Source organism: Xenia sp. Carnegie-2017, unplaced genomic scaffold, assembly GCF_021976095.1.
Source record: "Xenia sp. Carnegie-2017 unplaced genomic scaffold, XeniaSp_v1 HiC_scaffold_24, whole genome shotgun sequence".
Classification (NCBI taxonomy): Eukaryota; Metazoa; Cnidaria; class Anthozoa; order Malacalcyonacea; family Xeniidae; genus Xenia; species Xenia sp. Carnegie-2017.
Genome location: NW_025813487.1, coordinates 3496228 through 3520749, shown reverse-complemented (window position 1 = coordinate 3520749; position 24522 = coordinate 3496228). Strand labels below are relative to the sequence as shown.

General features: G+C 39.5%; 2 protein-coding genes across 4 annotated transcripts in view; both read left to right on the top strand.

Moving 5' to 3' along the window:
• Positions 1 to 1781: 1781 nt before the first annotated feature.
• Positions 1782 to 22940, top strand: LOC124451913. 3 transcript variants are annotated; one of them, XM_047002512.1, is made up of 3 exons: positions 1782 to 1809; positions 17816 to 20640; positions 22166 to 22940. In XM_047002512.1, exon 2 carries the CDS (start codon positions 17824 to 17826, stop codon positions 20068 to 20070), a length of 2247 nt encoding a protein of 748 aa, XP_046858468.1. In that variant the 5' UTR covers positions 1782 to 1809; positions 17816 to 17823; the 3' UTR covers positions 20071 to 20640; positions 22166 to 22940. The 3 variants fall into 3 exon arrangements, with proteins under 3 accessions (XP_046858468.1, XP_046858467.1, XP_046858466.1); XM_047002511.1 differs by lacking the exon at positions 1782 to 1809 and adding an exon at positions 3045 to 3076; XM_047002510.1 differs by lacking the exon at positions 1782 to 1809 and adding an exon at positions 3045 to 3086.
• Positions 16770 to 24522, top strand: part of LOC124451912 — a 62795-nt gene continuing 55042 nt past the window's right edge. The window contains exon 1 of the mRNA XM_047002507.1: positions 16770 to 16822. The gene's annotated coding sequence lies outside the window, so the exon portion shown is untranslated. The remainder of the gene's footprint in view (positions 16823 to 24522) is intronic.

The window sequence follows — 24522 nt, the reverse complement described above, 5'->3', positions numbered from 1 at the left end:
TGTCAAATTTTTGGACAAAACACACGAGTGAAAGCCAGCTATTAATGAAGGTCTTAAAAAAGCAACATAGCAATTTTGATCAAATGAAATCTAGTAGACATCAAAAATAATTTGTATGCAAGTCACGACGTCACTTTGGTCATTTCATTTTTTCTTGTTATTGGTAGGTGAATGATCAGGTCGAACATATTGAAAGAATTTTTCGTATGATTTCATTTCTTTTCTTCAAACACAAATAAATAAGGTAGTCAGCCCACTTTTTTGTCGCCGCTTTTTTTGTCGCTTTGCAAATTAAGATACGAACGACGAAGCTACGATCTGACTACGCTGCATGTTAAAGTAGATCATCGGGATCATTGAAAACAACAAAGATATGAAACATCTTAAAACAACAAAAATTTTAGGAAATTTTTCTAAATTTTGATCTTTTTTTTATTGGAGGGTTTTTTTACCGGATCTACCGGTTTTCCCTTCCATTTCGTTTTGTTTTGGAAAAAAAACCAGTGTCCACATTTGGGGACAAGCGAAGTCATTTGTCATAACATTATTTATTGTAGCTATCATGAATATTCACATTTATTTTTTATTTCTCGGCCTTTGGGTATATTTCCCAAAACACTGCGTTTAATGAATATAATGACATACATTTTGAAAAAAATATGTACGCAAGTTTTGTGCTCAGTCAGATCTTCTAAGACAAATTTTTAATCTTCTGGACTCAGCGAGAAAATCATGATTTTATACAGTATGGAAGTGTGATTTGCGTACATAATGAAAATTCCATGATTCTTTCATTTCACTAAGGAGACTTAAAATATTGCTTTAAACATGAGCAATGTGACGAATTTACTCATTACTCACAATAATATTGGCACACACCATTCGACAATTTTCTCCCCCACCATGAAGTGAGATGTTTTATGCCTATAGAAAGTACATTCCCAATGATATAGAGAGAAATGATAACACCAAATACACAGAGATTATTCTTGATATTAGATAGTTTGAGGTTGAGATTTTTAAACTACAATGTGCTTCTCAACGTCACTGCACATCTGAGACTAGCATTATCTTAATGACTATTTTCATTGCATCCTTTACTGTTGTATCGACAGTGTTTTTTCTCATAGCTAAGTAATTATAATGCGTGCAGTCGATGTTTAAAATGTATTCGTAATTTACAGTGGTTTATTTAATAACAAAGGTTTTTATAATATGAAGTGACTTGTGCAATAATATGCATGTATGGAATTTTTAATCAATAAAGAAAAAAATCCGTTTACAGCTTCCAAAATCGTGTCATACTCATTGACATTTAAATCTTGCCTTAGATCAGTGATCATCTATTCCTGAGTTAAAACTTGTGAAACTTTATAACATTTAGCAGCAGTCCTTTGGGATTTGACTAATCTCAATGTTATTATGTACTCTGCATGAAGTTCTTGTTTATGTATTTTTATTTCTATAACAATTGTTTTTAGTCAGTGATGTATACTCAGTTATATAACTAGAATGTTCTACATAGATGTCATTAATGTTTTATAATACTGTTTGTGGAAGGAGATCCTGACTCACTCTTCATCTTCGTTTGCTATTTAAATGTGTTTATGTAACAAAACTTACATTGATAATAGATTGATGTTACAATAAGGTATGAATTATGATCATCATTTTCAAACTGATATGTATGTGGTCGCGTTCTTTATATTAAATATCTCATCTTTGTAAGGTATGTGACATGTAAAAACTAAAACAAGCATATTTTTTCTATACAGTCGTCATATATAAAGTCTTATTTCTAAAACGAAGGTAATTTGTCGAAAGTAAAGCGAGTTTCTGAAACTATATAACTAACTTTACATAACGAATTTGCTACTAAAGCATCTCGATAATGTAGGACTAAACATTCAAGAGAAATCATATTTAAGTTAAGTACCAAATTTCTAACTATTGTCAATTGTAAGCTGCACGGCAAAGGAAAGCAAAACACTTCAAAGGTATGGGAGATGTGAAATAGCATATTTGTCTACTGAAAAAATGGGAATCCGTAAAAATTTATGTAGAAAGGATAGTATGTCCAATCATGCATCGCCTCCCTTTTTTTGCCGACGCCACTTTTGACTAATCGCTGTTTGTCTAACAAAATGTTGTTAATTGTATTGAGCAAACCATTCATTTTAAAAGTAAGAACACTTGTAAAATAAGCAAATGTTGAACACAGGAAAAATGTGTTTGCACAGAGAAAGAACGCAACCCAATCTATTTTTGTGAAATGTTGATTCATGCAACACAGCGAGCTTTTAAAATTAAACTTTTGATCATGTTTGTTAACAGTTTTAAGGTTTACTTTTATTGCAACCTTTACTGTTGTATCTACAGTGTCTTTATTGATCATAAGTAATAATAATTGTGTGCAGTTGATGTTTGCCATGTATTTATAATTTACAATGGTTTATTTAATAACAAAGTTTTTTTATAATATGAACTGACTTATACAAGAATATACATGTATGGAATTTTTTATTAATGAAGGGAAAAATCCGTTCACAGTTTCGAAATTCGTGTCTTAATCACTGGCATTCAAATCTTGTCTCAGATAGGTGATTCTCTATTCCTGAGTTAAAACTTGTGGAACTTTATAAGATTTAGCAGCAGTCCTTTAGAATTTGACTAATCTCAATGTTTTTATGTACTCTGCATGAAGTTCTTAATTATGTATTTTTATTTCTATAACAATTGTTTTTATTCAGTGGTGTATATTTAGTTATATAACCAGAATGTTCTACATAGACGTCATTAATGTGTTTTAATACTGTTTGTTGAAGGAGATCCTGACTCACTCTTAATCTTTGTTCGTTATTTAAATGTTTTTATGTAACAAAACTCAGAAGGATAAAAGATTGATGTTACAATAAGATTCGAACTATGATTGCCATTTTTAACTGATATATATGTAGTCGCGTTTTTTATATTAAATTTCTCATCTTTTGTTAGGTACATAACATGTAAAGAACTAAAGCAAGCATAATTTTGTCCACATGATCGTCGTATATGAAGTCTTATTTCTAAAACAAAGGTAATTTTACGTAAGTTAACCGAGATTTTGTATTTACATTTCTAACTTTTCTAACAAATTTGATACCGAAGCATTGCGTAGTATGAAGTATGACTTTAAACAAATCAATGTTCATTTCCATTCCAAATGAAAATCGTTTGAATGATTCTATAAGTGACTTTTAAAGCTATATTTAATACCACGACTGGAAAGTAGGTTTCATTTATTGTTTCAAATTATCCACTATAAAAATTGCGGCTCTTACACGAAGAAAAGGTTTGATAATAAATAATTCGGAGACAGTGATGCGCTTGACATTCACATATCTCATGTCATAATGAGTAATATAGAGACTACCGGTTCTGGCGCACTCACCCCCTAGCAGGCTGCATACATAAATGTAAGCGCCCCAGCCCTAGTGCACCTACGTGGTTCACATACATAGTACGCAATAGGTCGGCACAAAAATCGCACCGGATAACGCAAAGACCAAATTCAGGACAACGGCAAGAGCCAAAGACGGGCGGCCAACCCCAGCGCCAGCGCAGCCGGCCGTCGGGGCTATATTATTTATTCATACATATATTCTCACATATTGTATATCCAAACATTCGAAAGCCATGAGGCAGAGCAAGAACAAGTGTGCGTGGTTATTATCCGGAAAGCTCACCACATGTAGACGAAGCTGCATAGGTGAATACTGTGGATTTCATATGAGGCGGTTAAGGGAAGGCGGGCGACTTCCACAACCATATCGTAAGTGTGGGGTCGTAACACAGGCAGAAAGTATCCTTTGTAAAGCCTGAGGTGCGAATAGGGTGCAGCATATGTTTGTTTATAAACAGAAACAAGCAAGAAAAAGGTTTGCGAGCGCACTCGCCGAATTAATTTCTACATTTTGAATTGATTTCGACATTTAGAATTAATTTTGATTTAGAAAAATATCTCCCCTAATGCATATCAACCAGATTTGCGACACTCAAGATGGATACTGTTAATAAACTTCTGCAACTCTATGACCAAGGTGTAATCAGCGGACACGCGGTGAACGCCTCTCTTAATGCTCTTCAACCGCACGCTGCCTTTAACACCCACGCTACGAAATGTCACTTCGCCTATCTCCAAGCCGCGCAAGCGCAGGCCTATCCCCAAATCACGCAAGCGCAGGCCTATCCCCAAATCACTTAAGCGCAGCCCCGTTAAGTTTACCGATGATGAAGTTGATGCATACATCGATGAGCTTCTGGCTGAAATGTTATTGAGGCGCAGACCACAACGCCCCACAAGGGCTCCTCCCCCACCACTTACGGAACTTAAGTGGGATGAAATAAAGGCCTTCATCTATCATCTGAGAGCCTGGAAAATGCAGGTGCCGAAGGGGCACCCCTTTGAACGCGAGTTATTGGCTTTCCTCATAAACTCCCAGCCCTACATCGAACGCAAACTAGTCGAGGAGTTATTATCTCTACGAGGAGTTAAGTTCCAGTTGGCTGTAGAGGTTGAGCTTCGGAAGGATGAAGCAAATGGTACTGAAGTGCATCAAGCACCAGTGTTCAGGACAAAGCAGATCACGCTGCTACAGGAGCATGAGATTCCGCAAGCCCTACATGAAGCCTTCCAAACTATCCTGGAGAGGTTAAAAAAGTTCACTCGGGAAGGGTCTGGGTACATAGGGGATCGTGTCAAAACACTCTAGCTTGACATCGCTCACTACCAGCCTTTACGCGGAGGCTCATACCTTCTTCTTCCCACTGCGATCAAGAATAAGAAGGTCATCTTCAACGTGAAAAACAAAGACGACGACTGCCTCCGCTGGTCTCTAAGGGCTGCGCTGTTTCCTGCGACTAAAGACCCGCAACGGCCGGGCAAGTATCCCACTAAAAACGGCCTTGAATTTGCGGGGGTGAGTGCACCCACACCGCTCTCCCAGCTCGAACTAGTAGAGCGTCAGAACGACCTTGCTATCAAGGTGTTTGGTTGGGAAGGCGGCGTCATTCCTTGCCGCCTGAGTAAAGTAGAGAGAGCTCGCAAGACTGTGAATCTCTTCCTCGTCTCGGATTCTAAAAATCCTGAGAAAAACCACTACACTTGGATCAAGAACCTCAACCGCCTTCTCAACCGGGAAGCAAAGGACACCACCGGCTACCCTTCTGTGAGCATTGCCTTCACGGCTTTACCAGACAGGATTTGCTGGAAGAGCATAAGCCTGAATTTCGAGGCAACCATCAGAATGCCAACCCCCAGAAAAAATGACAAAATCACCTTTGAGAACTACCACAGCAGCTCAACCTTCCTTCATAATCTACGCTGACTTTGAGAGCCTGGTCTTTAAATTCGAGGCAAACCCAGCAAACCAAGAGGCACGAGGCATGCGGCTACTCGTACATAGTCGTTCGTTCCGACGGGGAAACGCAGCCACCGCAGCTCTACCGAGTGCCTAACGCAGCCAAGCATTTCCTGTATGCGCTCCAAGAAGAAGATTGTAAGATCAAGGCGGTGTTGACTAACTCCGAGCGTATGCACATGACAGGAAAGCACTGGGGTAGCCACAAGAAAGCCACAACCTGCCACGTTTGCAGCAAGCTCCTCAAAGACGACTCCGGTTGAGACCACTGCTACATTACTGGCAAGTACCGAGGTGCGGCCCACAATGAATGCAACCTCAAGTTGCACAACCTGCGGGGCTACGACAGCCATCTCATCGTGCAGACCATCGCAGAGACTGAAGGGGAGGTCAGCTGCATCCTCAACAACGCTGAGAAATACATCTCGTTCAGTATCGGCCATCTTTGATTCATCGACAGCGCCCAGTTTATGCTCTTATGTCTGGATACATTGGTGGAAGCCAGCGATCTGCAAGACATGCGCATCACAGTAGGCTTCGAGCCAAACCTCCAGAGGTGTACCCTACTGCTCGGCAAGGGGTATACCCCTATGAGTATATGGACGGCTGGTCCAGATTCAACGAGGGTTCCCTCGTGCCGAGGGAGGCTTTCTACAGCAAACTCTCCGTTGAAGGCATTACCGATGACGATTATGCCCATGGAAAAAAGGTCTGGGACGCCTTCGTCTGCACATTCCTCGGCGACTACCACGATCTCTACCTTTAGACCGATGTTATCCTCCTCACCGACGTCTTCGAGAACTTCCAAAAACTGTGCCTCGAGCAATACAAGCTAGACCCGGCCTACTCTTATTCGAGCCCGGGTCTGAGCTGGGACGCTCTCCTGAAGCACACGGGGATGGAGCTCGAGCTGCTCACTGACATAGATATGCATCTCGTCATTGAGAAGGGCCTGCGCGGCGGCATCAGCATGACCAGCAGGTGCTTCACCAAAGCCAACAACCCTAAGGTGCCAGACTACGATCCAGGGAAGCCAAAAAGCTAGATCCAGTACTTTCTCGGGGGCAGTCACTCGGTACGACTAGGACTGTTTATGGTTTGGGTTTGCTTTTGATGGCCGATCTCCAAGCAACTCTGTTGCACAAAAAAGCTGTATCCTGTAGTACGACACCAACAACCAGTACGGCTGGGCAATGTCGTAGTCACTACCCACAGACGCGTTCGAGTGGGTCGACCAAGAGGATGCAAAGGCAGCCCTGGAACAGTCTGTGGATGTAGAGAAGGACTACATTCTCGAAGTCGATCTGGAGTACCCAGAAGAGCTGCATGACGAGCACAAGGCATATCAGTCGACGCCAGAACGCCTGAAGGTCGACAACGCGTGGATGTCGGATTACCAGCAAAGTATCCTTAAAGACTTGTATGGGGGTGCGTCTCACGAGGTCGAAAAGCTGGTCTCCAATCTGCGCGACAAGACCCATACGTCCTGCACAATCGGAATCTGCAGCTCTATCTGCAGCTTGGCATGCGCCTGAAAAAGATCCACAGGGCGCTCCGCTTCGATCAAAACCCATGGATGGAGCCCTACACCCAGAAGAACACCAAACTCCGGAAGAAGGCAAAGAGTGACTTTGAAGTCAACCTCTACAAGCTGCTGATCAACAGCGTCTTCGGCAAGACGATGGAGAACCTCCGAAAGTGTGTTGATGTGAAGCTGCTCCGGCCAAGCGAGACCGAAAGACTCCGCAAACTTATCGCCAAGCCGACATTCAATCGGCATCTCATCTTTGGCGTAGCGGTAGACCTCGTAGCTGATGTCAAACTTATGTCGGGGGATAGCACTTCGCGCAGGTGCGGGCAAGTAGATCTGCCAGATAGCCTGTTTTGTTAGCCATTCATGAGCCACATCCTCGCCGACGTCAACCTCTTTAGCCAGCTTTGGGATAGCAGCACGGCCGTGCCAGTACCCCGCAGGACTGTAGTACACCTCTGCGAGACATTCCTCAACACTTCGTCCGTCCGTTTGGTAAAAACGCGACCATGCTTTGTCGGAACGACGGCTTTGACACTACGTCAAAGCAGCCGCCCCGCTGGGACAACATGGCGCCTGCAGATAGCCCTTTCTCGACTCTGCACTGCAAACGTATTCGTAACCATGACTCGCTCGGGAAAGGCGTTCAGAAAATATTTGCGCAGCTGGGGCTCTGTATATGCTTCCTCTATTTTAGCAAGCGCACGTCCAAAGCTATCGAAGACAAGCACATGCGTTCCAGTACAACAAACAGTTAGCCAGTGGTTCCCCCCTTCGTCCGGATCATGGAGAGGGTCGATGTTGTCCGTGTTGCTGATGCAAAACTGCCCATTGTGGAGATGTGGTAGGCTGTCGTAGCTAACAAACCGTCATCGGGCTCGCTCGGCCTTCATGAGGCATTCGATGTGAATGCTCGGGTAAGGATAATCCATTCCTTATACTGAGCACAGCGGGAGGCTGTTGGGAGCAGACACAGAATAATCCCTTACGCGAAGAATGCTGCTATCCCGTTCGCCCTCAGTACGCTCATCTTGCTAGTGGACAACGTCGTTGACAGTATCTTCGGCGCGGGCATTTTTAACGGCAACATGTCTCCCCCTCCGACGACTACCGCATGAAATATGTGCCATCCCGTGAGCAGACGACGAGCGGTGCGAAAAGATCGAGGGTTGGAAAGACTCGCAAGATGACGGGAACAATTCGAAGAACACGCGCAGTGCCAAGGTCGACAACAAGACGGAACACGGGCGCGTCGAAGCGCCTAGAAGAGCAGCAGGGACATGACGGAAGACCACGGGGCGAGCGAAGAAGAGCAGTTTGGAGGAATTCAAGAGCATGCTCCTGGATGCTACAAAGAGCACGGGCAAAAGAGCAGCGAACCGCGCAAAATCGAAGGCCATTTTTGGGTTGAAATCGTCAGCCAGAAATTTGGCGCCCAATGTCCTTGCTTCGGCGCCCGCGGCGGCTTCACATTTCTATGAGCCCGTCAGCAACAGCATCTCCCAGGCCTTGTGGGCAGCGTCCTCGACTCCGACGAGCGCCCACGCCGGACAGTCGCTAAACATTTAGAGCGGTGCATATCTTTCCGAAATGGATTTTTGGCTGTTATTCCCCGCCCCCGTGTCAGTCGTCCCGACGCCATTACAGGCACCCGCGCCTCCCGTTCTTCCAAGTGTTATGGTACGCGATACTAACACTGGTGGCGGCAAATACCCCGCTATCCCCGGGCTTGAATTTCACAAAAAGAGTGGTTTAACAAGCTTCTGCCTTCACTTAAAAAATGGGGGCAGATTGTTTTCCTCTTGGGTCAGAGCAATATGGGCAAGAGCTTCTTCATGAAACGTCTCCTTGCTCACGTTCGTCCGAAAAGGCTGTTCGTACTCAAAGGCTGTGGGATAGATTGTTTTAAATTGAAACAATTACATAGATTGGTCAAGTATAATTTATTGAAGTCTCAGGTTGAAGTTGCAGGAGATCAGACAGCATGCTCTTGCGGTGCCGGGGTCAGGGCACTCTCTCTCAAAGTGTCGCGCAGCTGAAGGTAAACAAGCTCGACCTCCATGGCGTTGATGACCGTTTGGGTGGTTTACTGAGAATTGTTACAAGAACACTGCCGGATCTCGTACGACAGGACGTTGTGGTGGCGCGGTTTGGGGAGGGTGCAAATCTGAAGAATGGCAAGATACAGATTCAGAGTCTCTGGATTGAGCGGGCAGAAAACGACTGGTATCATATGAGCAGCGGTAAACTGCGAGAGGTTTGGGGTTGGAACTTCCATCTCTTCTGGCGGGGTGATGGCACTTTTCTTCTCACTTGCTACAACGCAATCGCTTGGGCAGTCTCGACCCGACGGGGCACGTTTGGATACAATATGAGACGTACCTGTAGGGTGTATTATCTTGAGTTCCCCTTATACGACGTATCAGCATGGCGTTAGATTTGTGTATGACCCAAGCAGTCGAGATTTGGCTCCAAACAAGGAGACCTCCTGTGACGGATTTAACGCGCTTCCACTGCCAATATGATGGCGAGCAAGATCTACCAAGCTCGATCTCTGTATGGGAATACGCTTTTGACCGTCCCATCCGTACACTGCTGTTCTCGCCCAAGCTCAGACCGCCAAGCGACTTGAGTATCGTCGTTATTATGGCACTGCTCGTTATTAGCACTGCTAACGGCTGAAGGTGAACGTGTCGAGAAAACAACTTTCGAAGTGGGCAAGTTGTAATGCAGTCTCGACCCTGCATTAGAGATTGACGCGGGGGCCGTTATAGGGTTTTCTTCAACAAGCGCTACCGTTGGTTTGATAGTTTAGATAGCGCTCTGCTACGCCCAAAACGAGGTGGTACTCACTTTCACTGCAGTTACCATCTCGAAGCGCTCGGCTCGTGATCAGTGAGATTGTTCGGAGCACGGTCTCAGCGGACGTCCGAATGCGATCGTGTTTTTCAGCTTTCTTGTCCAATCTGCGGCTCACGACCCGACCAGCGATAGTGGCAGTGCCGCAAACAGCTGCTAGGCCTTCGAGCGCGATCCCGACAGGAGTTAAGACGATGGTACTCAGTACGCCCACGCCGCTAACAGCACTGCCCACAGTGATACAGACAGTGCGTTGCCTGCGCCGTCTAACCCATTTACAGGTCTTTTGTACTTTTCTAGAGCGTTTAGTAGGCTTCCATTTCCGTGTGCAAGCGAGCTAAGATCTCTGAAATCTTCTGTAATCGGTACGTATTTCCGGCAACGCTCGCAGTAGGCAGCGTAAGATAGAGAGGCACTGTCGATACCGGAGTTGAAGAAGGGGGTGTAAAGGACTCACGCGAAGTTAGAAGCACAGCTGGACGCTGCACGTGCGAGAGGGCATGAGGAGGAATAAGCTCGGGCGTATGGAAGCTCTGAAAAAATTCATCGTCAAGTGGCGGATGGCGATTCACACTAGACATAAACTTAGTGCGACATTTACTGTGTTGCATCCCCGGTTGTGTCATCTTGGTGTGACAGTTTTCGTCACCCCACCCATACCGGAGGCTACAGACTTAAGCTGTGATCATAATAAATCACTGCGGTGAAAATCTCTTTTAATTACAGCCTGTTGTTTGCGAGGGGATGGAGTTAGGGAAAACCAGTATTTGAATAAAATGTTGTGTATGATATAGCCGTCGCTGGTATGGAGTGTTTGGCATGTCAAACTGGCGCTATAAGCGTCATGAATCTAGCCGAGCATTTTAACGGTCGGCGGTATAATCGCGCGTGGTTGGCTGGCAAAGCTATGAAATTCGTTTGCCGCCTGTGTGACGACAGCGGTGCTGTCAACGGCGGGGATGAGGAATGGCTATGTAAGAATGTCGAGTCACCTGGGCACCAAGAAAAGCTATTTGAGGGGCTGATGAGATTAAGGGGGTGAGCTCACTGCTTCCTTCAGGCTGCTCCCGAGGAACTGCAGTGATAAGTTGAGCTTACGAGGGAGCGAGTAGATGCTCTCTGATGTGTCCACCAAAGAGCAGTTAAGTGTTATTGCTCGGTTTGACAAAGTAAATAAAATTTGTGAGAGGCAATTACAATTTGTGGATGTAAGTATGAAAAGAAATGCCACAACAATATCACAAGTTGTCAAAGATAATCTTGATGAGTATTCTCATATAAAAGAAAAACTGGTTTTGCAAACATATGATGGTGCTTCTGTCATGTCTGGCAAAATCAATGGTGTTCAAGTATTGGTTCGACAAGAGTATTCTTTTGCCATTTTGTTCAATGTGCAGCTCATAGATTGAACCTGGCCATTTGTCAGTCAGCCTCATCAATTTCCCCGGTTAAAATCTTTTTCATTAATATAAGTACATTCAGCACATTTACAAGCAATGCCCCAAATAGAAAAGCTTTTCTCACATTAAACAATCTTGAGTTTCCTGCCCCTGGTGAAACAAGATGGTATTATCTCTCTAGATTGATCAATGTATTGCACAAAAACTCTAAAAAAAACTTTTAGATATTTTTGAGGGGGTACTTGAACAACCAGCTGGATGGGACAATGAGTCATTAAGTAAATTAAGTGGCTCTTTGCATTATCTTGATAGCTTTCTCTTTTGTTTTCTAGTGTGTGTTTCTTTACAGGATTTTATAACAGTCCACATTTTTGAATTCCATTATTTAAAATAGGAAACCCATTTTAATTATGGCATAAGGCAAGATTGAAAATTTCAAGAAGTTTATTGTATCACTTCCCACAGATCAAGCTTTCACCGAGTTTTACCAAACTGCACTAGAAAAAGTAGGCCCACCAGCAACAGAGCAGATAGTTGATACAATTACAAACAGCTTTATTTTGAGATTATTGATTCCATTAAAGGCATGTTAAGTGAACGATTTCAAGATATGAATCAGTTCAAGTTTTTAGATCTTGTAAATCCTAAAGTATTTAATAAATGGAAGGGCATAGTTTCACAGGAGAAGATCAATCTTCTCAAGGATAAAAATAGTCCTCTTTTTGACATCCCAACTTTAGAGAGTCAACTTTCCTTCATTTACAACGACAAGGACTTTCAGAAAGAGTGCAGTAATGAGGTGCTTAAATACATACACAAATTTAATATCCAGTCGAGTTAACGTCAAGTGGTAAATTTCTTAAAATTGAATGGTGTCTTTATTAGAATTATAATGTTTAAGTAACCATTTTAATATAACATAACCAAATACAACGTGCAGTGCAATAGAACAGAATAAGAATACTAAAAGATATAGAATGCCAACAAGACAAAGAACTTAATATATATAGAAGTGTTAGTGCCAAAGTCCATGATCAATTATCCAATCATGTATCATCATTATAGATATGAATTTCCTGTATCAAATTACTCTAATAATACGTCTATATCCCAATACTCCCACTAAATGATTATACTTGAATCAGTTGAATGTTCATTGTTCTTTAATCTTGATAACGCCTAACATTTTCCTGAATTTCTGAAAAGTATCTTTACTAAGTCCTTTTGTAAATATATCCGCTAGCATATTCTCACTGGAACAATATTTAACAGAAATGATATTTTCGTGAACTTTCTCTCTCACATAGTGGTATGCCACATCTATATGTTTTGTCCGAGAGTGGAATTTCGGACTTCTTGATAGCTCAATAGCCCCTTGGTTGTCTTCATAGATGATGGTAGGCTCTCGTTGTGTTATTGAGATACTATCCAGTAGCTTTCTCAACCAGACTCCTTCTTGGCATGCTGTACTTAAAGATACATACTCTGCTTCTGTTGTTGATCTTGCAACACATCCCTGTCTTTTGCTGCACCAACTCACAGTATTCCCATTAATTTGATATATGTACCCTGTGGTAGATCGACGTGTCACTATATCTCCACCCCAATCTGCATCTGTATATCCTGACAATATTGGATCATTGCCATCTGTGGTAAATTGTACACCATAATCCAATGTACCTTGAATGTAACGTAGGATCCTTTTCACTCCTCTCCAATGCTCTAATCCTGGTTTTGCCATAAACTTTGATAAAGTTCCAACTGCAACAGCTAAATCGGGTCGACTTATCAATGTAGCATAGTTTAAGCATCCAATTGCCATTTGATATTGCTTCACATTAACTGGATTCTCACCTTCACTTAACACTTCATACTTCTTTCCAAATTCAAGTGGTGTTGAGACTGCTTTACAATTTTGCATGTCGAATCTTTTCAGTATTCCTTGTAGATAATTCTCCTGATTAATGGTTAATGTTCGCAATCTTCGATTTCGTTTTATACTCATCCCTAGGACATAATGAATCTCACCAAGATCTTCAACATAGAATCTATTTGCAATTCCTGACTTTTCTTTTTCCAACATCTCAATAGAATTGGAGAAATGGAGCATGTCGTCAACATATATTGCGATTATGACAAAGTTAATCTTACCATTTTTGGACTTTACGGATTTGACATATACGCAAGGATCTGCTGAACTTTTCTTGTACCCATTTGAAAGCAAGTGTTTATCGATAGAGGTATTCCAGCACCTTGCAGCTTGCTTTAACCCATATATACTTTTATTAAGCTTGCAAACATATTCAGGATGATCTTTGTCAACAAAACCATCAGGCTGCCGTAAATAGATTTCTTCCTCTAATTCTCCTTGAAGAATTGAAGAAATGCAGTTTTTACATCTGTTTGATGTATTTCCCAATCACACATGGTTGCCACAGCCAATAAGGATCTTATGGTATTATATCTTGCTACTGGAGCAAACACATCTTCGTAATCTACTCCATATGATTGAGCATAACCTTGAGCAACTAATCTTGCCTTAAATCGTTCAATTGAACCATCAGCTTTTCTTTTTACTTTGTAAACCCATTTACTCCCGATTACGTTTTTGTTTTCTGGTAAAGGTACTAAATCCCAAGTATGATTATCTTTCAACGAATTGTATTCTGAGATCATTGCGTTCTTCCATTCATTCGCATGTTCTCCAGTTTTTGCTTCTTTTATATTGTTGGGTTCACTGATGTCTGCAGTTAAGTCGCTGACTGTGTAACATTCTTCGTCGAATCTTTGAGGTGCTCTTCGTATCCTTTCACCTTTGAGTTGTCTAACCTCATTCATGAATCTCTGTTCATAAGAATTTTCTCCCACTCGATTGCAATCATCTACTTCTCTTGCATCAACTTTACCGTTTTCATGTTCAGCGTTTCGATCTTCTATTGATTGGCTTTCATCATTGCTATTTACAGGAACATCATGCACATTACGATTTTCTTCATTTTCAATGAGTTTTTGCTCACGCTGTTTGTTTTCAAAGTTATAAAATTGCTGCTCTAGAAACATAACGTCACGACTTTTATAAAACTTTTTTGACATTGGATCAAATACCTTAAACCCTTTCGTCCCATCAGGATAACCCATGAAAATCGTCTTGAGAGATTTTGCATCCAACTTTTTCCTTTGCTCTTTAGGAATGTGCATATATGTTATGCAGCCAAACACTTTCAGATTACTTACATCAGGTTTTATCCCAAATAGACACTGATAAGGAGTTATACCGTCCAAAGCAATTGTTGGACTTCTATTTCAAAGATAAGTTGCTGTATTTACAGCTTCAGCCCCGAATTTATTGGGTAGACGTTAGTGCATCAACATACTTCTTGCTGATTCCATTATCGTACGATTCATCCGTTCTGCAACTCCGTTTTGCTCTGGGTTATACGGAACAGTTGTTTGATGTGTGATGCCATTGTCCTTTAAAAACGACTCAAATTCTTTTGATTGATACTCACCACCGTTGTCTGTGCGTATAATCTTAACTTGCTTACCAGAGATATTCTTTGCATAGTTGAAAAACTCTTTAAACTTTTCCAAAACTTCGTTCTTGTTCTTCAAAAAGTATACTTGTACATATCTGGTGTAGTCATCGATAAAGGAGACATAATATCAAGATCCACCAATGGAATTCTCTTGTATCGGTCCACATACATCACTATGTATAATTTCGAACGGTTCCTTAGCTCCTTGTGAAACGTCTTTTGGAAAAGAGTATCGATGCTGTTTTCCCAACACACAAGCTTCACAAAACTGATTTTCACATGTTACATTGCCAATTCCATCGACCATATCATTCTCGACGAGTTTCATTACATTGTTTATTCCAAGATGTCCCAATCTGCAATGCCATAAATTCAAATCTGAATCAAAGCCTTGTTCTTTTGCAACATTCATATAATGCTCGACAATTTTCAAAATGTACAGTTTTCCTTGTAGTTCTCCCACTGCTAACAGTTTTGAATTTCGTCGAATGTTACAAACATCGTTTTCGAAAGTAACAATCGCAGTCTTACCATCGCTCGAACAGATAATAACAGTCTTACCATCGCTCGAACAGATAATAAATTTCTATTTATGTCAGGTGAATACAATACATCCTGCAAAGAGATGTTTTTGTTTCCGTCGCCAAGAATAGCTTTTACCTTATAAGTTCCTTTGCCATACGCTAAAATAGAGCGGTTATCTCCAAGGTTTACTTCACACGGTTGCTTAAATTCTACGTAATTGCATAAGCCTTCCAACTCGTAAGTCATGTGCTGCGTTGCACCGGAGTCGATAATCCAATCTGAATTCCTTGTAATGTTTGATGAATTTGAAATCAACGCATCACCATTATCGATCTCGCTATTTTCTTCGTTTTCTGCAAGCTGAGCAGACTTGTTTCCCTTGTTGATTGAAGAGTTGCCACTGTTTGGAAACTGCTTCGTCTTCTTCTGCGGACAGTCTTTTGCTAGATGCCCTTTCTCGTCACAAATGAAACACTTGCCACGAAAGCCTTTCTTTCGATTAGAAATGTTCTCATTCTGACCACCACGTTGTTTCCCACCTCGAAACTTGTTACGTTGTATGAAAAATGCATCCTCTGTTCTGGTCTCGGAATCTTTGACTCTGTCTTCATCATTTAGTATCATGTTTTTCACTTTCTCATAAGAAAGTTCATTCTCACCAACAGCATCCAATGCCGTTATTAATGGCTTATATTTATCTGGCAAACTAGCCAACAGGGTCATTGCCAGTTCCTTATCATCGATACTTGCACCCATTTCTTTTAGTTGCTCGTGTAATGATTTTAAGTTGTTTATATGCTCTAGCATATTCCCTCCAACATGAAATTTTGACGAATAATATTGCTGGCGAAGACGAACCTTTTGAAGTAACGATTCCCTGGCAAATTGACTTTTCAAAGCGTCCCATGCTTCCTTTGCCGTTATCGTTTCTCTCACGTGCACTTGCTGATCCGGCTCGATAGCCAAGCAAATATACGTCCATGCCTTTTTCGCTGAGGAATTGAATCTCCTTCGAATATCTGCACCGGCATCGTCGTTAGGAGCAATCGCACTACCTTCGACGAATTCAAACAAGTCCATGCTTTCCAAATATAACCGCATGTTGAAAGCCCATGACCGGTAGTTCGTGCCATTCAATTTTGCGAACTTAAGAGCGCTATCCGAAAATGACATTGCTTATCTTACTTACCTTACTTAATGACATTACTTATCTTTAGTAGGACAGTTTGCGTCCTGGGCCCATAACCTATTAGAATTATAATGTTTAAGTAACCATTTTAATATAACATAACCAAATACAACGTGCAGTGCAATAGAACAGAATAAGAATACTAAAAGATATAGAATGTCAACAAGACAAAGAACTTAATATATATATAAGTGTTAGTGCTAAAGTCCATGATCAATTATCCAATCATGTATCATCATTATAGATATGAATTTCCGGTATCATATTACTCTAATAATACGTCTATATCCCAATAGTCTTAGCAGTGGCAAGTGCTTCAGTAGAGAGGTCGTTTCCTTGCTTGAAAAGGGTCAAAAGCTATTTGAGGAATAGAATGGGTAAAGGTCAGCTTAGCTCTTTCTGTAGAATGTCTATTCACAAAGATATGATCGAACAAAAAGAGGAATCAGAGCTGTTGCATGATGAGGTTGTTGAAAATTTTTTAGAAAAACCCAAAAGGCTGGCCCTTCTTTATAAATGATTAGTATAGTATGTGTTTTGATATTTGTTTTCATAATGCATGGTACTTCGTTGAGAAAATTAAGCATAGCTTTAAAGAGTAAAGCCGTCCCTGTTTTCCATCCCTCATTCGAAACAAGTGTAGACTAACAAGAGAAATGCCAAGAAAAATCTCTCTCTATGCATTTTAGGAAGTGTCGTATACTATGTTATTTTTTGTGCTAATCCAAATTTCTTCTTTTTATTCAGGGGACAATTGTCTCCTGCGTAACTTTTCTCTGAGCCACCTTTAGCACCTTTTTACTAGTGGCAGTTTCGACTATTGCCACATTAAAAATGCAGCTAATAAAAAGGAGTTTTTATAAATTATAGTTTAACAAATAATTCGCCCCCGAAGTCGCAGAAAATGCTGTTTCCAAGGCTCTGGATTTCAAAATTTTCCTGAGAAGCATAGTGGGGTCGCGCGTTCGGCGTGAGGTGATGAGCTGGGGTTACTATTTTTCCAGGCTACGCCACTGGTAACAACCACAAATAGTCTTAAAATATTGCTGTGAAAAAATGATTGAAAAACGTCACAATCCTTAAATACAGTTCCAGAATATTTTTAGAAGTTTTTGATAAGTTTTAAATAAGTGAAACAAGTGTGTAGGTTGAAGTAATTGAAGAAATATCATGTTTGTCATAACATGATTATTTCGAACAATAAATTGTAGATGACATCGTATTTTTTTACCAATTTTTTTAGACAAAAGTTATAAATGAGGAGGACTATTTATAAAATTTCTTGTAATTATGTTTTTTATTAATCCCTTTAATGTTGTGTTAATTCGCACATTGTAAATTGATGCATTTTGCAAAAACTCGTTCTTAATTTTTAGTTTGAAAAATGGATTTACCTCCTAATAAATTGAAGATTGAGGCGAACGGATCTCGTTTAAGTAAACTCTTGATAAATAAAGGAACACAAGCTTTGAAAACAACATTGCACTTTAATATAAATTTTCGTTCGTCAAACCTAAGCGATGAACTTAATAAAACCTCAAATAAAAGTACATTGGAGTCATTAAGAAAAAGAAGCGTCATCAACAAAGAGCAATGGGACCTTCTTTATCCATCAACTGGTTTGCCAAACCTTGAAAACTTTGATATTTCATTGCTGACTGTCTTATTGCGTAACATATGTGGTCTAACAGCGCCACATGGTGGATGGGATAATCTTCCTTCCTCTTCAGATTCTTCAATCTCAGCAAATATTGCAAGAATAAAGTTTTATCGAAACAAAGTGTATGGTCACATAACTACAATTAGTGTAGATGACAGTGAGTTTGAGTACTGGTGGCAAGAAGTCTTAAAAGCATTGGTTGGTCTGGGTATTAAACAAACTGAAATAGATGAATTAAAGAAAGCTCCCCTTAGTTCCGATGAGGCAAATTATATTGAAATGTTAAAAGAATGGTATAAAGCAGACGAGCAGTTAATCGATGTCACTGAAAAAATCAAAGAAGATGTGAAAGTAATGAATAGATATGTTGTAGAGATGGCAACAAAAGTTGCGAACATAAATGAAGATGTAAAGAAAACAAAAGCTGATGTAGCAGGAGTAAAAAAAATGTTACAGGACAAAACATATTCAGTTGTCGAAAAGCTTGGAAAGTGTAATTTTAACGGTCTTATAAAAGATCTTAACAAGAAATACCTTAAAGGCACTAGACAATGGTTATTTGAAAAACTCGACACTTGGCTTAACGATAGAAGTGAAGATGCTTCTAATGTCATGGTTTTGATTGCCGGTCCAGGCGTTGGTAAAAGTGTGTTTGCTGCTGAGTTGTGTCGACGATATTCTGAAAAGAAGAAACTTGCTGCTTCTCATTTCTGCAGATATAATATATCAGATTACAGAAATCCTCGAAAATTGATAGAATCATTGGCTAGTAGCATGTGTGATACAATACCAAATTTTAAAAATAAACTGAATGAAGATTTACAGAGAAACCATTCCAAAGAATCAATCACCGATGAATTCATTGTTTTATTAAATAATCCATTGCATTCATTGGAAGATCATGAACCAATGCTTTTGGTTATTGATGCCTTAGATGAAAGTCAAGTTGACGGCAAAAGTGAATTATTGAAATTGATTGCAAAAGAATTTGACCGACTGCCTAAATGGATTAAGATCTTCATCACCAGTCGTCCAGAACTTCCTATTCAAACAGAATTGAAAGACATGAATCCTGTAGAAATAGAAACTCAACCTCATGATAGAAAGAACAAATACGATCTGGGCAAGTATTTAGCACATGAGTTGAAGAGTAATTTCTTCATTGCTGACAGTGATGACAGTAATGACAGGTGGCACGAGGATAGTGATGACAGTGATGACAGTAATGACAGGTGGCACGAGGACAGTGATGACAGTGATGACAGTAATGACAGGTGGCACGAGGACAGTGATGACAGTGATGACAGTAATGACAGGTGGCACGAGGACAGTGATTACAGTTATGTTTCATTTGACAGTGATAATTCGCTGTGGACAAGAATAGCTGCTGTCGCTCCTCATTGCATCAAGATGACGTGTATTTGCCATTCGTTGTCCCTTTGTGTTCAGCATGCATTTGAGAAACTTCCGTCGAGTGTAGGATTTCTTCTGGCAGAAATTCCGAAATGGTTTTCAAAGAGCGCTATTAGAAGAGAAGCATACAAGACGCTCTACGAAGTGATGAATCCAGACGATGTGCAAGATGTACCGTTTGAGAAGTACTCAACTACGAGGTGGCTTGTGAGAGGAAAAGTTATATTTCGCATTCTCACAAATTGGTTTGAGCTGCAAGCTTACTTCCGAACAGCACAACCAGAGACGACGCAGGCAGCAAGATTCAAGGCTCGTATTCTTCTGGACATGCTCAATGATCCAGTCCTATATCTTTATTTCCATTTCGTTTCTCCTCTGGTCACAGAATTCGACAGGGTGAATGCCTTCTTCCAGGCAACTGATGGTGATCCAGAAGAAATGTTCACGGAACTAAATGTACACCATAAAAGTTTATATGGTAGAGTTTTCGACCACCAAGGAAAACATCTAGCCATTTATGAAGTTGACTTTGGTGGAAAGTTCTTGTCAGAAGCATAGAAATACATTTCTTCCCAACAAGACAAACGACGTGCTGAAGCTGAAGTTTCTGAAGTGAAAAATAGGTGTCTAGAATTTCTTGTGGAAGCTGTAAATCAAGTAAAGAAACGTTTACCAGCTGTCCGGAATATCTTTAAAGGTTTAAGCGCCCTGCATCCAAGGAAAGTTCTTGATGTAACAACGAGAGCCGATTTTGAGCAACTGCCGCTTCCTAATCTACGAAAGGATCAAGATTATGCAATTGAGGAGCAGTACAGGAAGATCGTCCACCGAAATTGGAAAGAGGAACAAATTTTTAACGGCATCATACCTGATACAGCAGTTGCATTTTGGTCAAAGATAGTTCAGTTCCAAACTTCTCTTGGGGTCAAACCATTCAAGGAATTGGCAACTTACGCCTTAAGCTGGCTGACAAATCCTGTAAGCAATGCAGTGGTTGAAAGAACCTTTTCCTTGGTGACATCAGTGAAGACCAAACAACGCAATAGGATGAGCTTAGAACTGCTAAATGCCATTATTCGTATTTGTTCCAGCCTACACTTTGCCGGGAACTGCTGCATCAACTTTAAGGTAACTAAGCGAATTTGCCACTAAACACATGTATGAATGTGAGTAGAATAAACATTATAAGAACTATGCATAAATATTTATATAAATCTGTATATATGGAGAGCAGTAAAAATGACAACTATGCACGTCGAGATCTTATAGAAAGACAGATAAAATAGTTTATTCACTTTGTATTTTTGACATGGCCTTTTAAGCTTGTAATGCTTATCAAGAAATTTTGGACGTGTAGTTCATTTTTCTCTTCATTTCGTCAACAAGCACCTTATATTTTTGCAACAGCGAATAAATTTTCAGTCTTACGTTCTGTATTCACCTCTTCCCATATGTCCTTTGATGTGAACATTAGGCGTTGGCATCGCTAGATTTGCAATGTATGGTATATATTTATGATAAATCCATATAGACTATAAGAAGCAATTAGAAAAACTTATTAAAACCGCATGCCATAAACAGTGCGGGCTCAGAAAACAAGTTTGGCCTCTTTTGTTGCCATTTGGCCACTTTTCAAACCATATTTGGCTACAAACGAGCGCTGGAGCCTAACAACCCTGCAATGCACCGTTAAATATTCAGAGTTCTTTGTTGCAGAATTCGGCGAGACTTCGTATGTTTTTCGATTCCCAAAGGCAATCGATCATTTTTCAAGTAAAAAGAAATATTCACTACCTTTACATTTAATGATAAAACACCATTATCGTGATTGTATTTTTTATCATACAAGCCAGAATGAAAAGCTTTATGAAATCACTCAGTTGACAAAATACAACGATCAAAGAGAAATCGAGTTTTGTTTACCAAATGTTAGGTGTCCATGTGTTGATAGGACTCTTAACAAAGTCCATCCAATCTCGTTTAAGGAATTTTATGTTTTGCCGTATTTTTCCAAGCTTGAAATTTTCAAAACTGATCATCTTTGGAGACCTTCATTTATCTTTGAAAAATTTAAAGTTCAATGTTGTTGTTTTTCACCGGATGGGTCTATTTTTGCTGCTTTCTCTGTTGGTGACCACGTCAACATTCATATTTGGAGCATTGAACGTTGCACTATTATTCAAACTGTACCAATGCAACTGAAGAATGCATTAGGATGTTGGTGGTCAGATGGTTTACTGTGGATATGGGATGGTTCTGATCATCTTACGAAGATATCCACTTCGTCTAAAAATTTTGTAGATTCTACTCAAGCAAAGCATGTTAACATTGGATTTGAACCTAAGAAAATCTTAACATTTGGTGATGTCCTAGTTTGTATTGACGATGAAAAGTTTGTTCAAGTTGTTAGAATTACAAAGGGTGAGATACAATACAACAAAAGACTTTCTGTTGATAGTTCAAAATTTAAAACAGCAGCTGTATCACCTGATAATTCTGTTATTTTAACTGTAAATGAAACAGAATGCACATTATGGAAATGGGGAATTAACAACAATGAACTTTACTTGAAACCTTGGTTTACTGCAAAAATACCCATAAGGTCTTTTATTAAATATATAAATTCTTTTTTAAAAAAATATGTTTTATATAGAACTATAAATGATCCCGAGGTCAATGGCTGCTTTACAAGTGATAATAAAAAATTGGTCATTCTAATCTTTGGCAACTACAACGAAAAAATGGGTATTTATGTAATTAATTTGCATAAGAAAGGTGATGTGAATGCGATTTTTGCATTATGTCGATGAAAGCTTTACTAAGTCCGTTCAAATCGTACACAAATCGTATTGCATTGGAGCAACTAGTAATAACGGATTGCTTGCTGTAGATTTAAAGAGTGGTGAAATATGTGCTGAATTTTACGGATTACGTTCTATATTTGATATAACTGTGCATTCCAACACAGATACAATAGCTTTTGTGTCCGGTGAGGGATACGGAATTCAGTTTTGTAAACTTAATGTTCCTGAATAAATCCACTAACTTAGCCTTTTTTAGCTATATTAACCTATTGTATTTACTAACATTACATATCACTTAAAACGAACATAAAAAGTTCTTTATATCACAAAAGGACAGTTATTTATGGTATCAACAACGAACTGAATAATATTGCAGAAAAAATTGTCCATATCCTTGGAAAATCTGTCTGTTTTTAGTTATGTAAAAATATGAGTAATGATTGATTAATGATTATGATTAAAGGTTTTTATTATTCATCTTCAGATTAAAAAGTACGATGAATTTACATTGATTTTCTATATATTTACCATACTATACTAAGAATTACATGTTAACTTTATTATATATATATTTACAAGATCTAGCAATAAAAGATTGTTTATGACGTTTGGTCCGAGATAAAATACTATAAGTTTTGCTTTTACGCAACTCGTGCGAATTTTCTTTAGGATAAGGTACTAAAAATTAGCATGGATGATCAGGTACCTCTATAATCCATTTGATCTCTTGGGTAGTTGCTAGTTCACGTCTGCTTTTCAAAGAGTGCAAGTAGTTTTTATCTAGTTGTAAAATTTTTAAACTTCTTCTTTGTACACGTTCAATTTCTTGCTGTAAAAAATGTGGAAGTCCTGCCCAGACTGCCGATGCATACTCTAATACTGGTCTTATTTTTGATGTATATCTTAATAATCCAACATCTGAAGGTAATTGAGACTTCCTACAAAGTCGAAGATGATATAGTCTTTTATTTGCCTTGCTTGTAATTTGATGTACATGTTCATTCCATTTAAGATCATTTTGACATGTTACGCCAAGAAATTTGAAACTAGTAACTCTTTCTATTTCTTCTTCACCAATAAATATGGGGGTGGTGGTTCTTGTATTGAGTCCGTAAAGCATATCCGCATATCCTTCTTTTTTTCCGAATTCAGAGTCATTCTGTTATTATCAGCCCATTTCCGTAATTCGTCGATTACTTTTTGCATGGAACTGCATTCACCTCTTTCGACAATCTGGTTCTGAGTGCAATCATCCGCATATTTACATGTATTAGCATCTATTTCTTTAGGAATATTGTCGTCTAAATCATTTATATATACATTAAGGAGCACTGGTGATATGACAGCGCCTTGTGGAAAGCCCAAAAGGCAAGGTTGGATGGATGACATGGCTCCTTGTAGGTTGACTTGTTGCGTTCTTCCTGTCAAAAAACTTCGAATCCATTGCCAGAAAGACTTATTAATTTCCATAGATGCTAATTTTTGTAGTAATATATTGTGATTCACCTTAATGGCAGTCTATAAATAATACGTGAACTCCCTTACCAATTTTGTATACCAATTTTGTATACCAATTTTGTGTCATAGATATTAGAGCAGATTCAGTAGATCGGCCATGAGTAAAGGCATGTTGGTTACTCTTTATTTTGAAATCCGATTTATTCAAATGGAGTTGAAGTTTGTCTATTAATTTAGCCATTTGAGGAAGGACAGATATAGGTCTGAAGTCATTTTCAACATTGCTTGGATTATTAACTTTAGCAAATGGACATCACGGACAAAGATAGAGATTAGTTTTTTGTAATGTCAAGTAAAGATCTTTTTCATCCTATGATTCCCATCAACTTTCAAATTTATATTTGGAGAATTCAACATTGTAACATTGTCAAAGTTGTGATGAAATTGAGAATATCACACGAAGATGTTGATTGTCGTAAGGATGGTCGCTTGTTTTACATGTGAAAATTACCAAAAGTGAGAAACCTTAGATCTCTGAACGAACTATATATTAATGGTTTACTTTTTAATACAAATGTATGGTCAGATAATTTGGTTATTTTTATTATATGTTAAACGTTCACTACATAGAAATGAAACAATGTCGACAACTCATTCATTGTGAGTCATTTGATTATATGGTGTTGTTGTAGATGAAGATTATTTTAAATTATAGAGTGACTTTCTTTGAACATTCTTTCAAAAACTG

What these genes read in the sequence shown, in the direction of transcription:
- LOC124451913 (XM_047002512.1), top strand. Translation starts at nt 17,824, where the DNA reads ATGGATTTACCTCCTAATAAATTGAAGATTGAGGCGAACGGATCTCGT.